We start from the raw sequence: 20,039 nt of genomic DNA on the forward strand, positions 1-20,039 counted from the left end.
AGGGTTTGGGTAAGAGTCGATTCGGGTCAGGTACAGATTTAAGGACCCAAGAAAACCTCCAGTGTGGAGGCCATTTGTGTATAGTGAACTCATTGTCATGTTTAAGAAACCAGTTTGAGATGATTTGAGCTTTGTGACATTGCACATTATCCTGTTGGAAGTAGCAATCAGAAGATGGGTACACTGTGGTCATAAAGGGATGGACATGGTCAGCAACAATACTCAGGCTGTGGTGTTTAAATGATGTTCAATTGGTACTAAGGGCCCCAAATGTGCCATGAAATTATTCTCCACACCATTACACCACCAGAACCAGCCTGAACTGTTGATACAAGGCAGGATGGATTTAAGCATTAATGTTGTTTATGTCAAATTCTGACACTACCATCTGAAGACTACCAGCAGAAATCAAGATTCATCTGACCAATCATATTTTTTTCCAATCTTCTACTGTCCAATTTGGTGCCCTTGCAATTTGTATCCTCAATTTCCTGTTCTTAGCTGTTAGGAGTGGTACACGGAGTGCTCTTCTGCTGCTGTAGCCCATCTGCTTCAAGGTTCGACATGTTGTGCATTCAGAGACGCTCTTCTGCAGATCTCGGTTGTAACAAGTGGTTATTTGAGTCACTGTTGCCTTTCTAACAACTTGAACCAGTCTGGCCATTCTCCTCAGACTTCTGGCATCAACAAGGTATTTTCATTCCCAGAACTGCTGCTCACTGGATATCTTCTCTTTTTCTGATGATTCTCTTTAAATCCTAGAGATGGTTGTGTGTGAAAATCCCAGTAGATCAGCAGTTTCTAAAGTACTCAGACCAGCCCATCTGGCACCATTCTGATACTCAGGTTGAACTTCAGCAGATCGTCTTGGCCTACATGCCTAAATGCATGTAGTTGCTTCCATGTGATTGGCTGATTAGATATTTGTGTTACGAGCAGTTGAAGACAGTTTTTTCACCCTAATAGATGAGTTTAACTTTATGCAAATGAGTAGTGACGCCACATGAAGTGAAATAATGAAAAATGATACGTGGTAAACCATGATGGGATTGTAGCAATCTGAATGAGTTTGATTAATGCCTGTTCATCTTGTTCATGGTATGTTGCGTTATGCGCTACTGCAATTACAAATACTTTCTAGAATGTTCATTTTTAGCAGCAAGAAAATAGATTCAGTGTCAAATTAGAATGACATGTTATTGATACAGGTAAAACATCCCATTTGTGTTGTGATCAAATCAAAAGCAACGAGTTATTGATGGATTGCACAATGCCTCAGTGCTTTAGATCGGATCACAGCACAAATGGAATCAGATTAAGCCACCGGTAACACTGAGGCAGCCAGCAGTAGAAACACCCACCAACAATTCAACCACTTTTCAACCTCTAGTAATAAAATCAGCGTGTGCATGAAGTTCATCAAAGCTCATTAACAGTGAATTAAAGCAGCAATAACTCTGCATCAAAAATCAGTGATACAATAAAAAAGAAGATCCAGCTACAGTCATTTCTGTATTCTTCAATTTGACACTGAAAGAACATTTATGAGACCATGTATGTGAGTCTTTGGCAATTCAAACTCAATGTCTGTTGCGATCTCTCTGTCAGTGTCCTCTGTGAACTCTCCACAAAATCGTCTTTTCTGAAAATGCTTACACTACATATCAGCAATTTAAGGACTGGATTAAAACAAGTGTAAAATGTACTCTCATCTGCCCTAAGGAATGCTAATTTAGACTTTAGACATTCAGTGCTGTTTTATGCCTAGTATCATAAGCAGTTTCATCTCATGAAATGTGCTAATTATGTAAGGAATAATGTACAATCAGCCAGTCATTACTGAAAAATAAACCCAATGAGGAGATCAGACCCCACTGCAGAGCAGAGCAGAATGAAGAGGCTAGCTAATCAGAATCAAGTATTCCAGAGAGCTTTGGATTTGGATTGGTGGTGTGGTTCTATTCTGGGCAAGAACTCCCTGTCCATCCATGCAGCCTAGCTAAGATAAGAGTAGTTAGAGCAGTGATAACCCCCATAGGGTAAACAGAACAGAACCAACATAAATGTACTCCAGCATCATTAATGTTCTTAATGACAATAATTTAAGGTAACAACATAATTCAGGAAAATGAGCCTGATTCCAAGAGGAATATCAGAAGGCCAAGTCCTGACTGGATGAAAGCAGGAGCTGGGAATGGAGGAGGCTAATTAGCTTCTGAGCAACGTGATAAAGCTGCTGATAATACCGAATGGACCTATATATAGGGATGCTTTGATAGGCCTCGTATTCCTACAGGTAGACGTGGATCAGCTGATAAGTCAGCTGATGCGAGCTTGACTAACATGACCTGCCAGAACTAATGCTTTTACTCAGCTTTTTGCTCAAAATGTTGCTTTTTTTTTTTTTTTAGATTAAACTTAAATCAAATAAAATATCACCTACATACAGTAGTGATACTCACACACCCAACTTTAGAGCAAAAGAGAAAACAATTGCATCAATCTGAGCAAAAGTTCAGTTGGCCTGTAGCAATAAACAATAGAAAAGAAGAAACATATACAGACTTTTCTTTCTTTGTCTTTGTTTCTTTAGGCTGAAAAAAGAGTTTAGATTTTCTTTGTTCTCATTCCCTTCATCTCACACACCCACAGACATGCAAATACACAAAACCAATGCATGAATAATTAAATTTTATGAATCTCACAAAAAAAAAAAAAAAAAAAAAAAAAAAAAAAACATGTCCAGGTCACATTTCAGCTCCTAATTAAAAGAAAACAAGAATAATATGCACAAAAATATATTACGCAAAAAAACTTGTTTTGTTGTTGTTTTGCATTTTGACACTTGCATTCGCATGACTGTAATGCAGTATTTGTGTGTATTAAAATAGTCTCACTCTCATCTGGTCTTTAGCAGGTCTTAAAAATAGGTGAATACAACCTCAGATGAATAACACCACATGCCATATTACAATGTGTCATTGTTTATTTAACAAAAATAAAGCCAAAATGGAGAAGGACCAGATAATTTTAAGGTCCTGATACATAAAACTATATAATTCAATTGGGTGTACTTTCTTTTTCACATGACTGTATATATATGCACATATAAAAGGCATTATAACATTTACATCCATGATGTATAAATTCTTTACAATTTAAATAATATGCTTTTTTTTTTTTTTTTTTTTCAAGAAATGAGAATAAGATACTTTTGCATTATGATAATGAGAAATGGGAGAGATGCATTTAATTGTCATGTCACAGTGTTAATCATGTTAATGTTAATCATGCTGAAAATAAAATTGTCTTTATGCAAAACATAATTTATGTCTTTGTTTTGGGGTGAAATATGACCCAGACATGTTCTTGACAGCTTTTGTTAGATTCATCCAGTGTTTTTGAAAGGATAGAGGTGTCAATGTGACAGAAGCCCTGGGCAAAGCACACGATGATGAAGACAAGACGTGACAACAGAAGACAACTTCTCTGCCATACACACTTGTGTGTGTGTGTGTGTCACTTGTTGGTAAACAAGAATTATTAAAATTTAAGTATGTATGAACTTGTCCTCAGAGATGTTAGTTAGGAAGTACAAATACCCACCTAAATATTCATATGGCAAGACACCTTGTATTGCGATTCCTGTATATTCCTAAAGGATCTGAGCCGACCGTAATGAAAAATGTAGGGTGAATATTTTAACGATCAAATCTGTCTATAGTTATACACATCAAGCTGTCAAATAACTGAATTTGATAAACAATAGATGATAGGGCTAGAGGCATCCAAAATAGCACTTTTTCCCCTCATTGTTAAAAAAACTGAATGTATGTGAAAGATTCATAAGTCTTCATTTAACCTGTTTTAATCCACTGTGCTTTAATCAGATCTCCAGAGTTTTCCAGCTGCATTCCACAGCCTAATGAGGTCTACAGAGAAACGCTGCATACTCTCTATAGCTCACACCATTAGAGCTTCCTGTGAAGTGTTCTCTCTGGCCCACTGCTTCAGTCAACACACAGCCGCCTTTAAACACCAAGCTCGCTCAGAATGGACTTCAGACTGCATAACATTACAGTTGAATGGGATAAAAAACTTAAACCGCACTGCTGGAAATAGACAGAATACAACTTTATTATCTTCTCAACTGTCACAATTCTTACAAAACCTCCTTTTTGGAAAACATAAAAAAAATAACAAAAAAAACTAACAAACAAACAAAAAATGGTCCTAGGTGTAAATGACTTTCTTCTTTCTGATGAACACAATCTGAGAAATATTAATAAATATCCTGACGCATATCAAAGCTTTATAATGGCAGTGAACGGGACCAATGAGTTTGAGCTGAAGATCATCAGTGTCTCCATCCACATCCATCCATCATAAACGTACTCCACATGACTCCGCGGGGTTAATAAAGGCCTTCTGAAGTGAAGTGATGTGTTTGTGTAAAAAAAATATCCATATTTAGCAAGTTATGAAGTAAACTATCTAGCTTCTGCCAGACCACCTTCCGTATTTGAGTCATGAAGAAAGTGTAAACTGGCGTCGCGTCAGTTACACTTTCCGTAAGTTGAATAGGAAAGGTGTAGGATGTACAGTAGCGTAAGCTTTGTGAACTGCAAGAGTTTTACACTTTATAGGTTGAATATGGAAGGCGGTCTGGCGGAAGCTAGATATTTTTCTTTATAACTTGTTTAAATATGGATATTTTTTACACAAACGCATCGCTTTGCTTCAGAAGGCTTTATTAACCCCCTGGAGCACATGTTTAGGATGGATGGATGAGGATGGAAGCACTTTCTTCAGCTCATACTCATTGGTCCCTTTCACTGCCATGATAAATCTTGGATGCGTCAGGATATTTATTCATATTTCTTCGATTATGTTCATCAGAAAGAAGTAAGTCATATACAGGATGACTTGAGGGTGAGTAAAGCTTGGGCTAATTTTCATTTGAAAGTGAATTAATCCTTTAAGACCCTTGTGGTGAAAATCAAGTGTTTAGTGTAATGTTGTTTATGTCTACGTGGTGTTTTTAATATGCTAAGACAAACTATGTGCAAATTCATCTGTCAACACCATTGCTGGGTATTTTCTCCTTAAAACGGCAGTGTACCCGTTTCCTACTGTCACAAACTAGTAACCAATCCCGTCAATGTGCAGGGCAGGGCTTTTCCACATTGAGCACAATAACACCTTTAAGAAGGGACAGGAAAAATTGGGTACATATAGTAATATAGTCGATGGATTATGTATATGATGTATATTATGATGTTATGATAAACTATACGGCTTTCTCAACTGACTTTTCTACACAGCAAAATCCCCAGAGTTAAATCAACTCTACTCAGATAACATATGGTCCCTCTCTATATAATGTTAAAGTAACACTGAAGCAGAGTTAAATTTAATGAGATAATTAAGTGATGAAGTTATGATTGAGCATTAGTGATGAACACCTGCTGTTAACAATCATAATCACTGAAGAGAAACACAATAACAACAAAGGACTTCTAGCTACAGCCTTAGATGAAATCAAATGAAGATAAAAGACATTAAATCTCTCAAGATCTGATTAAACAGCTCCACAAACAGCATATTATTTCATTAACTTTAACTCTGCTTCAGTGATATTTTAACTCTATGTAGAGAGGGACCATATGTTCTCTGAGCAGAGCTGATTTAACTCTGGGGATTTTGCTGTGTATGATGTTCAAATCAGGATCCTGAATTTTAGAAGGCTGCTGTCTGACTCTGAGATGGTGAACGGGAACATGATTTGTGTAACATTAAAGGGCACTTATTATGCCACTTTTTACAAGATTTAATGTTAAACTAAGGTGTCCCCAGAGTGTGTCTGTGAAGTTTCAGCTAAAAATACCCTACAGATCATTTATTATACCATGTTGAAAAAAAAAAATTTGAGTGAGAGAAAAACGAGCTGTTTTCGTGTGTCTCTTTAAATGCAAATGAGCTGCTGTTCCCCACCCCAGAGGGCGGAGCCAATAGCTTGTGCATTCTCTACTAAAAATTAAAACATGATATCTGTATGATCATCTCTATCGAGGACACGCTCACATGACATTGCAATTCTTCATCATCATGAAGATGATAAACTTTTAACTTTTGACAGACATGTGAATGTCTGACAGGGCATCCCATGAGTATTAAACTAAGTTGTATTTCATGTGTTATTGCGATTAAACTGTCAAATACACACAAGGTTATTTCAAAAACAGTCGGTTGTCTGTGAACATATACAGCAAGTGTAAAAAAAAAAATAAAATAAAATAAAATAATAATAATAATAATTTGCATTTAGATATATGTATTAAAGTGAAAGCAGCGTAATATACAGTACCTACCAGTAATATATGCTGTTAATATGACTCAAACAACAAAAGAAAAACAGAAAGTCACTCACTGCTCTTGATTTGATTAAATTTAGCAGCTTTAATAAGACCACATTTCTTACTTGAATGCTGCTTGAACACTATAGTGCCGCTGCTCGAGCACAGAGAAAATGGGCTAGACGTCCATATGCTGTGGTTCTCCCTTGGTAACTACATATGTATACTGTCCATGATAAGGTTTCCCTGTTGTTAAAAGAGTGTCTTTTCCTGGGCAGTTTCTGCTCTTCCCGGTCTCTGCATCGGAAGTATCCCTGGCTAGATAGGACCTACCGCAGAGATCTTCCATATGTAGCACTGCCCCACGGGTCAGTCCATATGTGTAATCATCACGCTTTACCTCCCTTCGGCAGGGTGTGATTTCCATAGCTTCCCTCTCCACTAGACTAGGCACGCTTCCCCAGTGTTAACAACACTGGTCATGGCTAAAAAAACATGGGAATTGAGAATCGAAGCACTCTTCCCCATGAATAATCACGATATGAGGAACAGCAGCTATGTCCGTCTCCAGGGTAAGGAGGACTAATTTTCCTTGGGCTAACGTGGGGCGCTGTGTAGGTTACGACTGTGTGGAGGGCAGTTGCCAAAAGGGCACAGGGACTAGTTTTTCATAGGGACCCCAATACATCAGTATTGACGTAACATCGAAATTGACTGATTGAATGGGAATGTCTCAGTTACTGATGTAATCCTTGTTACAGGGAATGGAGAATGGAGTACGGAGATGTTACATCCCTCCTGCCACAACCCTGAACCACTGCTGAATACCCGGGATCCCTGTCTTGGCAAAAGATAAATAAGTGATTGTGAGCCGCCTTGTATACCCGTATGTCCAGGTATGAGTGGCTCAGCATGCAAATCTCACCTACCACTCGAAGGAGATTGGGCTCCCAGGCAAGGCACCAATACGTCAGTATTCATGAGACATTACTTAGTCTCTGATTGTCTTGTCAGTATCTTTTGAGCAGTGGTGTAATGTAACGAATAATACTAAAAAAGTATTTTTTGGGAGAATCAGTACTTTACTTGAGTTTTTATATTTCTGTCAACTTTTACTTTTACTCCACTACATTTCCTAAATAAAATGTATACTTTTACTCCGATACATTTTCCCAAAGCATTTTCGTTACTTACTACAAAAAGTCGGAAGAACACAGACTGCAAGCAAGCATGTCCAAACAAGTGCTAGCACAACAGCAGTTGATTTCATTTTCCGGGTTGCGTTCATTGCTGGAACGGCTGAGAAGAGTGCGCTGTCATTATACAGTACGAGAGCGGCCTCTAGAGGCGAAATAAAAACTATCACCTCGTAGAGTTTGTTTTGACACATGATGTGCGGCTGCGTGCTGCACAGAGCGGGACACTTCAAAAACGGATTTAAAACGGACATCAAAATGGTATGTTATACAGTGTACACTACAGTACATGTTTTCATATCATTATAAAGTAATTCGTTTGTTAACTAGATGCTGCATTACTGGAGAACAGTAGTATGTTTGTCGTCGAGGCTGAGAGGATGCTAACATTAGTAGTATCTCAAGCGGTTAAAACAATGTGACAAAAACACAAACTGTTTAATGTCACGATTGTTACCATTAATTTGCATTAGTTTATGTCCATTTGTTCGCATTCATTATGCGAACAAGTATGCATTCATTATCCAGCGAAGTTGCATATTTAAACTGTATCCTCATCATGTAGCGACAGAAACATAACAAACCAGAAATGTACTCGATTTCAGTTCTTTTTTTATCGGCACCGTAACACATATTTTGATTAGATAATCATCAAGTTTTCTAAAATAGAGGCACATAATGTGTGAAAGTATACATATAATAGACCCATGCTATGCCTTTGTGTGTAAAGATGGCAATTTTTAAGCATGACTGTTTGGATTTATATGAAATGGTAACACTTTACAATAAGAGTCCATTTGTAACATTAAATAAGGTTAATAAAAGTATTGTTCAATTTTAATTTCAACATTTACATTTTAAAGTTGTCTCTTACGTTAGTTATAATGCATTATGAATTAACATGAACGATCAATGTATAATTAATGTATTAGTATTTTTTATATTTAAAAATTACAATAAACATTTTGCCTTTTTTAATTCAAAGAAACAAAATGTAAGAAAGAGTTAAAACTGAACACAATCTTGCTGCTCAAACTGTGTGTAAAACAATTTTTAATAATATTTTTTTTTGCTCCTTTTGTATTTTACATTTACTTGTACTTTTACTTTCAATACTTAAGTACATTTACATTTAAGTACGTATAATATATATTACATTTAATATATATACTTAAGTACATTTAATATATATATAAGTACAAAAATATCACATACTTTAAAACTTTTACTCAATTAACATTCTTAACAGTGACTTTAACTTCTACCAAAGTCATTTTCTGGTAAGATATCTATACTTTTACTCAAGTTTTTCGAGTACTTTATACACCACTGCTTCTGAGTATCTTTCTTTTGTGTCATATATATTATTACAGACATATTGTAAAACTAAATTATTATTATTATTATTAAAAATAATTAAATACAAATTTGAATCATTTGTCTCTTATGCTTACAAAGGCTGCAGTTATTTGATAGAAAATACAGCAAAAACAGTAATATTTTTTGATGATGTTTTGATGAATAGAAAGTTCAAAATAACAGTATTTATTTGAAATAGATTTTTTTTTTTTTTATGTAAGAATGTAAAACTCTTTACTGTCACTTTTGATCCTTACTGAATAAAAGTATTAATTTCTGAATAAAAGTTTATTATTATTTTTTTTTATTTTGCATTCAACTAAAATATTCTTATTTTACACATTGAAAGCTGAAGTAATTTCATATGCATGTTGTTAGTTCATTTATTGTTAATTTACACAGACAAATGAACTGCTGAAGGTCTTGGGGCTTTATATCCAGCTATGCTAATGATAATAGCACACTGGCCCGATCGAGCACTGGAGTTTAGCTCATTTCAGAAGCCAGCTGTGATGTATCAATCTTACCGATGAATGACTATCTCTCAGTCTCAAGCCTAAAATAGACTGCCTTTTTATTCATAATTGCTATGGAAACTGCTGGTCTGAGAATATCAGTAGGACTCTGAGATGAAGGCAATGCTTCAGAGAGATCATGACCTCAGAAACAAACATACACAACATGGAAGAGAAGTTTGTGCTCCTAACAGTGGAAATGCTACCTATAATAAATTCCCCAATAATGACAGACAGTCCACACTCAATCTGACAGAAAAACATCTCAAATCCCAGTATGACTGCTAGAACAAAAAAGTCAACTCAGCGTTGTAATTGCCGCCCAAGTCACCGCTACAAAGTACTGCATAAAATGCCTGAATACATATAAAAGGCCCATTTTCAGGGGTCTAAATACTTTCTGAAAACATTGGATGTTTTACACAATCACACATCTGCTCATGAAAATATACTCCTTCCCTATATCCTCACAGAAGGATTTTTTCTGTCTAAAAAATATAAAGAGAGAGCAAATAGTATATATGTATATGTATTTATATATGCATGAGGGAGTGAAAGTACACAATAAAATAACATATTCTTTCTGACCAGAAGAACAAAACTCTTGTTCTGCCAGATGCCTTTAGTGATAGAATGAAAGGGGAAAACAACAGTGAGAGAAAGTGAGAGAAATGGATTAAAGGAATGAAAGGTAAAGGAAGGGAGCCATGGGAGTTTTTACCTTACTGTGAAAATATACATACATAGGAACAGATCACGCAGTTCAGGTACAGTATGCATCCCATAATGAAAAGTCTATTGACTATATATACAGTATCTCACAGAAGTGAGTACACCCCTCACATTTTTGTAAATATTTTATTATATCTTTTCATGTGACAACACTGAAGAAATGACACTTTGCTACAATGTAAAGTAGTGAGTGTACAGCTTGTATAACAGTGTAAATTTGCTGTCCCCTCAAAATAACTCAACAAACAGCCATTAATTTCTAAACCGCTGGCCACAAAAGTGTGTACACCCCTAAGAAAAAATGTCCAAATTGGGCCCAATTAGCCATTTTATCTCCCCGGTATCATGTGACTCGTTAGTGTTACAAGGTCTAAGGTGTGAATGGGGAGCAGGTGTGTTAAATTTGGTGTTATTGCTCTCACTCTCTCATACTGGTCACTGGAAGTTCAACATGGCACCTCATGGCAAAGAACTCTCTGAGGATCTGAAAAAAAAAAAAAAAAAAATTGTTGCTCTACATAAAGATGGCATAGACTATAAGAAGATTGCCAAGACCCTGAAACTGAGCTGCAGCACGGTGGCCAAGACCATACAGCGTTTTAACAGGACAGGTTCCATTCAGAACAGGCCTCGCCATGGTCGACCAAAGAAGTTGAGTGCACATGCTCAGCGTCATATCCAGAGGTTGTGTTTGGGAAATATACGTAGGTGTGCTGCCAGCATTGCTGCAGAGGTTGAAGGGGTGGGGGGTCAGCCTGTCAGTGCTCCGACCATACACCGCACACTGCATCAAATTGCTCTGCATGGCTGTCGTCCCAGAAGGAAGCCTCTTCTAAAGATGATGCACAAGAAATCCCGCAAACAGTTTGCTGAAGACAAGCAGACTAAGGACATGGATTACTGGAACCATGTTCTGTGGTCTGATGAGACCAAGATAAACTTATTTGGTTCAGATGGTGTCAAGCGTGTGTGGTGGCAACCAGGTGAGGAGTACAAAGACAAGTGTGTCTTGCCTACAGTCAAGCATGGTGGTGGGAGTGTCATGGTCTGGGGCTGCATGAGTGCTGCCGGCACTGGGGAGCTACAGTTCATTGAGGGAACCATGAATACCAACATGTACTGTGACATACTGAAGCCACAGGGCAGTATTCCAACATGATAACGACCCCAAGGTGCCAAGACGACCACTGCCTTGCTAAAGAAGCTGAGGGTAAAGGTGACGGACTGGCCAAGCATGTCTCCAGACCTAAACCCTATTGAGCATCTGTGGGGCATCCTCAAACCGAAGGTGGAGGAGCACAGGTCTCTAACATCCACCAGCTCCGTGATGTCGTCATGGAGGAGTGGAAGAGGACTCCAGTGGCAACCTGTGAAGCTCTGGTGAACTCCATGCCCAAGAGGGTTAAGGCAGTGCTGGAAAATAATGGCACTTTGGGCCCAATTTGGACATTTTCACTTAGGGGTGTACTCACTTTTGTGGCCAGCGGTTTAGACATTAATGGCTGTGTGTTGAGTTATTTTGAAGGGAAAGAAAATTTACACAGTTATACAAGCTGTACACTCACTACTTTACATTGTAGCAAAGTGTAATTTCTTCAGTGTTGTCACATGAAAAGATATAATAAAATATTTACAAAAATATGAGGGGTGTACTCACTTCTGTGAGATAATGAATGAATATATTGGCAAATTCCAACTGGAAGTGAGCATACCTATGCTCTACTCACTCCGAAGGGCAGAGCTGAGCCCTTGAAGTGGGGACTTTGCAGGGAACAGGGCACTTGAGTGTCTGTTTATGCACTTGGCGAAGGGAGCAACGAAAGACAGCATAATTTCCTCATTATCTTCACCTGGAATGTTACCATGACAACACAGCGTGGTGTCCATCACCCAATTAGCTGTTCTTACAACAGGAATTTCTTATTATTGCTGTTAATATAATAATTGCAAATAAATATACATTTCATAAATATGCATTATATATTTCAAAAATATGCATTATATGTGTGTGTTTGTGTGTGTGTGTGTGTGTGTGTGTGTGTGTGTGTGTGTGTGTGTGTGTGTGTGTGTGTGTGTATTCCTCTCTGCTCTCAACTTTAAAACTGGCCGTCTCTTCTTTGGTCCCCGCATTAGGACCCTCACATTTATCTAAGGCATCTACTACGCATTAAACACATTTCTTACCCAAAGTATGAAACATATTTAAATGTGATATAAAATATGTGTAATATATTACAAACAAATCAACAGGAATTATTCTGTTTTTACATTAATACGAACTCTCCTGCCATCTAGCTTTAAAATGGATTGCGAGGACTCTTGACCCCGGGTCACATGACCATAAATGAGAAAAAATTACTTCCTTAAAGTGTCCATCGCATACATATACATAGATGCCTCATTAGTGTCTGTTTCTAATGGGCTGCTATTCGCCATATCTTCATATCGACATTAGCAGACGGCATTAGCAGAAGGGTTTCACAGCATTCACAGCAGAATTATGATTTTTTAACATTCAGTTTTAAGTTCGTAAGATAAATTAGCTCTACTTCACCAGTAGGTGGCGTAGTCCCCAAAAATCACTATATTCCATAAGAACCAAGGGATCTACAGAGAGCAGAGAGCATGACCATGCTCAATAGCAAGCCTCACTTGCTCTCAGATCCATTGATGTGATACATGTGAACACTTTGTTGTATGTGTATATATATATATATATATATATATATATATATATATATATATATATATATATATATATATATATACGGTCTGAGGATGATCTTTTTTTAAAAAGAAGATTAAAAAAAAGAAAGCTCTAGGAAATGTGTGAAAAAAGTTTCACAACTTAAAATGGTTGAAAATCTGGTTAGTTGAACTTAAAAATGACCCAAGGCAAAATATCAGACAAAATAAATAAATTGAACAAAATTTAGTTATAAGCTAAAATTTACATGAAAACTTGAGACATTATCCCCCAGTTTCACAGACAAGGCTTAAGCTAGCGCTAGACTAAAATGCATGTTTGAGCTGTTTTAACTTGTACGCAACTTGTACAGACATATCTTAAAATATTTTTTTTTTTATTTCTAGGGTGTTTATAAAAGTTACTTAAATGCCCTAATTGAAATAAGGCCTAATCCTGTCTGTGAAACCGGCCTATAATTTCTGTGTTGCTCAATAGTATCATAAGATTTTGTCTTCATTAATCAAAAAAAAAAAAAAAAAAACATCTCTAACATTTAATTCTAAACCCCCTGACATGTTGAGCCAGACTCGTCAATATCCATGTTAATGACAAGCTGCAGACGTACCCTTTGGAAACAACAGCGTTTGAGAGCTGTAGACCAGCTCCAGTCAACCTCTCTGCACTTCTAGTCACATATTCACAGATAACACTCATTACTCATGCAGAGATTCTGAATCAGCCTGGGGGGAATATGTGCTAAACTAATTCTGACTCACAGAGCTCAAACAGAACATGTCATAAATAAGTAAATGTCTGTTCTCTTGCTCTCAACAGACAGCGGGACCCACCTGTACTCTTCCTCAGTGAAGATGGGAATCCTGGAGGGCTGAAGCACAGTGATTTCCACTGTGGTTCTGTTCATCTTCACTGGCTCTCCATCGTCATAGGCGATGACCACCAGCTATGAGAAAAGGTCATTAAAAATACATTAAAATGCAGTTCATACAGACAATGACTTGTTTCTGAATTAAAATTTCGATATTTTTGTGGGCCATAAATAAAATGTCTAGGTGTTGTAACCACCCAGAGATTTCAACAAAAAATAAAATTCAGCAGGGAGCGCAAGATTTAAAGGGGCCGCAGCCTGAATCGGTGCATAGTTGATGCCTCAAAATAGGCAGTTAAAAAAATTAATTAAAAAAAAAAAAATCTATGGGGTATTTTGAGCTGAAACTTCACAGACACATTCAGGGGACACCTTAGACTTATATTACATCTTGTGAAAGAACGTTCTAGGGCACCTTTAATAAAAGAAGTAAGATAAAGCTTAAAAATGTTTAAAAAGATAAAAGAATAAAACTTTTGCCTTCCACATCATTGTTAGTGTCATATTAGTCTCACGTAGCCAGAGCTTCAGACTGACGGCAGAAGGTCTGGACTCCACTGCAAGCTTTCATTGGCCAAAGACCGCCCAAGAAAACATCTGACCGTCATGTAAAGCGACCAATCACAGTTCATTTTGTTCTGTGTCATGTTTAGGGGCGTGAAAATGCAAAGTCAATGTCCCTACGATAACAGACTGGCGTGCAGATAATAAATTATTTGTTCAAGAACGTTATACAAATGTACTGCAACAATGGCGCAGCAAACTTCACATAGTTGATCCTGAGTTGATCCATTGCCACAGATGTAAACACAACAGCTTTCTTCTTCCATGAGGAAGTTTGGCCAAAGACACTTGAAGGCAAGCCTGCAACCTTAGCCGAAAAAAGTGTAATGCCTGCTAACGCTGCAGTACGCAGGGAGGAGACATATGGGTCATTAACAAATAAGGTTTTTAAAATTGTAAAAAAAAAACTAATGGAGATGGAGAGTTTTATTAAATGTTAAAGGTACTCTAAGCGATCCTGAGCGGAGTAACTTCCTGTTGAAGTTCGAAGTGTTGTCAATCAAAACAGAGGCTAGCTACACCCTCCCTCCGCCTCCTCCTCCCCTCCCATCCATGCTTCCTGAAACAGTCATGAACGTGCATTTAAAATCATTCTTGTCGGTTATTGGCTGGAGCATGTTTATTATGATTCGTGGTCCAGGCTGCACCAGTTTGTTTTTATTGCCGTTTTTGGAGCTTGTGGCGACAACAGAGACCGTGTTTTTTTACAGTGTGTTCAGGGGACAGGCAGCTAGCGGATAGTGAGGACAATATTTGTCACCAAAAAAGTAATTCAGTTGAACCAAAATTTCGGTTTTACTGAATGACACTTTTGGTTATAACGAATGACGGTATTTTCAAACAATGCTAATAGGCTGATATCTAGTTAGTTAGCTTACTAGCTAGCTAGCAAAAGGACAAGCAAACATTTTATATTTAGTTTTTAAAATATTACAACTTTACTCATTACTCAATTGTTAATTAGTCTCATTTGCTCCCTTGTTTGCTGTGTTTATAAGCCCTCAGTTTCTGTCTGTTCTTTGTCCAGTCACTGTGATGTTTAGACGTGTTTGCCTGTTCTGCCTTCTTCAGATTCCTGCATACACTGTTACAATATCTACATCAACAACAACAATAAAAGAAACAACAACAAAAATAAAACAAAATAAATCAATAAAAATAAGAGGACCATTACAAATGATATATTATATTATAGAACAAATTCTAACAGTCCTTATACTGTAGCTTTCTTATTAGCAGAAACTTAGATCACATTCAAGTACTTTTCCATTTCTTTTAAGACGACAAGGAAAACAGGTTTACAATTTGAGAATTTGCATTTGTGGGTTTAAAATTTACTTATAATAAATTAATAATAAAATAAAGATATTTATAAAAGATATTTTCTTTTGTGTGGTCTGAGTCAAAATATCCAAATATATTGTCTCTCAGATGTGTCTCTCAGATGTATTAAGAAGCTTGGCAAAATCTTACAATTGACAAAATCACCAATATCATTCCAAAGCTTCTGATAGTGGTGGCATGACCAAAATAATAAGTGTACCACTGTTTCATCAGAGTTCAAACAATAAGAGCATGTTAGCTCAATGTCAGCTCTAAAGTTTTGCATACATTTCTTGACAGGGTAAAATCTTTGGATCTGGTCACTTTTCTCACTTGGTTTGTGAGAAAGAATTTTTGCTGTTTTTTTTTTTTTTTTTGTTTGTTTGTTTGTTTGTTTTCCCCCCAATCAAGGTTATCAAACGAATTATTCCAAAATGAGATTACAGGTGGAACAGAAATCAAATTCTTAAGAAACAAAGATGTTATTTTATAATTCAGAAAAACAAATTTGACAGGAGTATCACAAGGTTTAGGAAAAGATGCAGTAGGCAATGAGGAGTGACTACAGTTGTTAAATAACACATACCAGAAAGAATAGCTCGCTTAACTGTAGCAAATTCTTCTGGGGTTATTGGTATTTGGAGAGAAATTCTGAGTACCAGAACAAAAGACCTTGGTTATTAAACAACTACTCCACCAAAAACAATCTATCACTAAACCAATTATCATAAAACAAAGATTTGTTCTTGAATAAAATCAATAAATACAAATAAAAAACCACTGTGGTGAAAAATTATGTTTATAAATTAGATGCTAAGAGAAAGTTTGATAAGGAGTTTGGATATGTCAGAACAAGAGAAAACAAATGCCACCAAGTTGTTAAAAAACAAGTTGAGTAAAGACACTCCAAACAGAAGTTGGTTTTGATAGGTATTGATTCAGCCAATTAATTTTAAAGGGGACCTATTATGCAAAATTCACTTTTGCATGGTGTTTGGTTATAAATAGTCATAAATGTGTGTACACATTTAAAAATTTAAAAATCCAACCACTCCTTTTTTTTTTTTTAATCCCCATAAATCATAAGCAGTGTCTCAGAACAAGGCAGTGTGACATCATTTTAGCCACAGGCCCCGCCCATGAATGTTGACAGACACTGCCGTTTAAACATAGAACGCCCTGAGCGAGTTCACACAGTCCGTCATTGCTGCACTGACAAGAATGTCTCCCAAGAGTTTTAGGTGTTCTGTAGCTGGATGGATTAATCCACATAGCGAGGTGGATTAATTTTGTTTTCGAAGAAAATGCTCCCTCAACTCTACCGAAATTTGTTTATGTCTGCGCGAATAATTTCACACCGGACTGCTTCGTGAACGAATGCCAATACAAAGGAAATGGACAATAAAAACAGAGGTTGTGCTAAAAATATGTTACTCAAGGATAGATCAGTAAACTGTTCGTGATCCAGCTTACAGTCTCCAGAGTGATACTGCATACTGCAGTAATGAAGGTGAGAGCACTTTATTACCGTTCATCGGAGTTGAATTACGGATATACCTGTTTATTAAGCACTACCCGAAAGGCTTAAGGTCTTTGTATATTTGTTTACTGTTAGTTGTAATGAGTGATTCTGTGTACTTCGCTATGTATGTTGATGATAATGCAAGGGAGAGAGAGAGAGTTTATGGATATTATTTTAATGCACACTTGCACTGTGTTTTATTAAGCTCTTAAGCCGGGCACACATTTAATGACTAGCTAAAACACTCTAAGACTGTGCTCAACATACAGCGATTGTTTCCTGCGACTGAAGCAGATTTAAATACTTATACATGGAATTTGAACCACCGACTGTAATCGCAGACTGAACGCAACTGGCTCTGACGCGTTTGAGCGTGATCAGTCATAAGTATCAATTTACATTCATAATCGGCCTTACAATCGTTCAGTGTGTGCGCGGCTTTACAGAGATTTTCTAGAGTGAAAAACGGACGCTTCAACTTTTGTGTGAAGCACAATAAACATCATAAAACTCATCTGTAAAGTTTTGGCCATCATTCGGACGGTGTCCGGTACAACAGGCTTGTACTAATATAGTGGAAGAAGACAATATAAGTTACAACTGTAATTGAACTAAACTATACCTGTTCTATCTTCAAGCAGCATGTATTTGCAGTTTCTGACATTATAGTGCGTCCTGACACAAGTGAATCAGTTCTTGAAGCTCCGCCCTCTTATGCCGAGTGCAGCAGCTCATTTGCATTTAAAGGGCACACACTGAAATGGCGTGTTTTTGCTCAACCCCAAAAGTGGCAATTTTAACATGCTATAAAAAATTATCTGTGGGGTATCTTGAGCTAAAATGTCACATACACACTCTGGGGACATCAGAGACTTATTTTACATCTTGTAAAATGGGGCATAGGTCCCCTTTAAATGAGTTATTGAGGGAATCAAAATCAATCAAATTCAGACCACCATTATTGTAAGAGTTTAATATGACTGACTTTCTTATATAGTGAGATTTGTTACATAAACCTCAGTAATGAATTTACACGTGGGCTGATCCACAAAGAGAGACTGAGCTGAGTAAGCCAAATGAGACAGAGCCTCTGCCTTAGTGAGCAGTGTTCTCCCTTTTAAGGACAGATCCCTTTGTAACCAGCATTTGCATTTTTGTGTGTTTTGGTGATGATAGGTTTGAAGTCTGCAATTAATAGCAATTCACATTTATTTGTTCAATTAAATTTAACCCTAAGCTTCAGAAAAAGACTGAAGAACAAACAAAACCACTGGAATTTGAGACAAATCATTTACAATAAAGCTGTATAGTTGACTAATTATTATTTTAGTTTTGGCTATTGTGATACCTTTTAAATGACTACTACTGATTTGTGAAGCATCAGACGTTCAGCCAACGTGTCGTATAGCCAAAATACAGAAATCATTTTGTTGTCATGTGATAAGAAAACAGGAAATTATATCATTGAGGACCACTGTTGGCCCTTCTGTGTAAAAATCCATATTTTTTTCATGACATGGTTAGTTCAGTTTTTTAAAAGTAAAATTAAATAACCGCAAGAAAACTTCATGATATTGATTTAAAATTCCATGGTATTTGAATGTGATTATTTTTTTATTTTATTTTTTTTTAACTTGAAAACTTATAATAAAGTCGGGTACACTCATTCAAGGTAAAATGAAAATATGTAATTGCTTTTCACTTGATGGTTATAACCTTTAGACATTTCTAATCAATTTTATTTCTTGAAAATGCTATAATCCTTTCTTTCTTTCTTTCGTTCTTTCTTTGTTTCTTTCTTTCAAAATTTTATCAACATGACCACTTTTAAATGGCACATATTTTCAACTAGATTTTTTATTTTTTTTTTCAAATGCATCTTTTAATCGTGGACATCATTATTTTTCATTGAACCATAACCACTGTGCCAAAGAAAGAAAGAAATATATATATATATATATATATATATATATATATATATATATATATGTGTGTGTGTGTGTTCATATTTATATTGCTGTAAATATGAACAGAAAAACTTTACAAAAACAATATATTATAATAATATATTATTTTACAGACAGACAAATATGTCTATTTGTTGCTGAGATACTTTACAGTGGCACAAATTATACAAAGAGGATAAATGCTGCTTTTGTCCTTTTCTAAATCTTAAAAAAAATATTTAGATGTGCATTTTATTGATTAAATGACGTGTCAGCCACTATTCCCAAATAAACACCATAAAACCTACATTTGCTCAATGGTAAATTGATTTAATCTCACTTAACGTTAGGTTAATTAATTTATGTATTGATTCAGGTCGTAGTAGAGCAGACAGTAACTAAGGAGTTCACAAGTCTGTGAATGTGGCAGAAATACACATATGCTATAGTTATCATTTTAATCCAGTGACTCCCCCCTCTTTTTTAATTGACTATGATAAGGTACTGACCCTCAAGTAAACCTGAAGGACATTGGAGATAATTGGTCTACGCTTTAGTTTGACTGCTATAAATAAACATTTTAAAGTGACATTGTGCTTTGTGCTTTTTCCATCATGAGAAACAAGTAGAACAATATTCTGTCTTGGTGGACAGCAGTATACTTCTGTGACTCATTAATAGAACAGTATGATTTAAAGATCAACACCTATTGCTTAAATGGCATCCATGTGTGAGTAACTGGACGCATGACATGAAATGCTGATATTTTATTAGCGGCCATCTGACAAACAATTTCCAAGTCTGATCATGTTTAAAACATTAGAAAGAGAATCAAACTGACCTAAGCTCAGCAAAACTTTTGCTTGATGCTGGATTTCAATAACATGAAAGTGGTACACTTTAAAAAAGGTTCTGTTCGTTAGCATTATCTAATTCATGAGTTATCATGAA

General features: G+C 36.3%; 1 protein-coding gene across 1 annotated transcript in view; it reads right to left on the reverse strand.

The window, feature by feature from the left end:
* The window catches only part of LOC125277223 (protocadherin-15-like), a 274,335-nt gene that overhangs the window by 60,056 nt on the left and 194,240 nt on the right, over positions 1-20,039 (reverse strand). Inside the window, 1 exon segment of the mRNA XM_048205573.1 lies at positions 13,696-13,808. Coding sequence (XP_048061530.1) covers positions 13,696-13,808 — 113 coding nt within the window.

The sequence above is a fragment of the Megalobrama amblycephala genome, linkage group LG10 (genome assembly GCF_018812025.1).
Source record: "Megalobrama amblycephala isolate DHTTF-2021 linkage group LG10, ASM1881202v1, whole genome shotgun sequence".
Lineage (NCBI taxonomy): Eukaryota > Metazoa > Chordata > Actinopteri > Cypriniformes > Xenocyprididae > Megalobrama > Megalobrama amblycephala.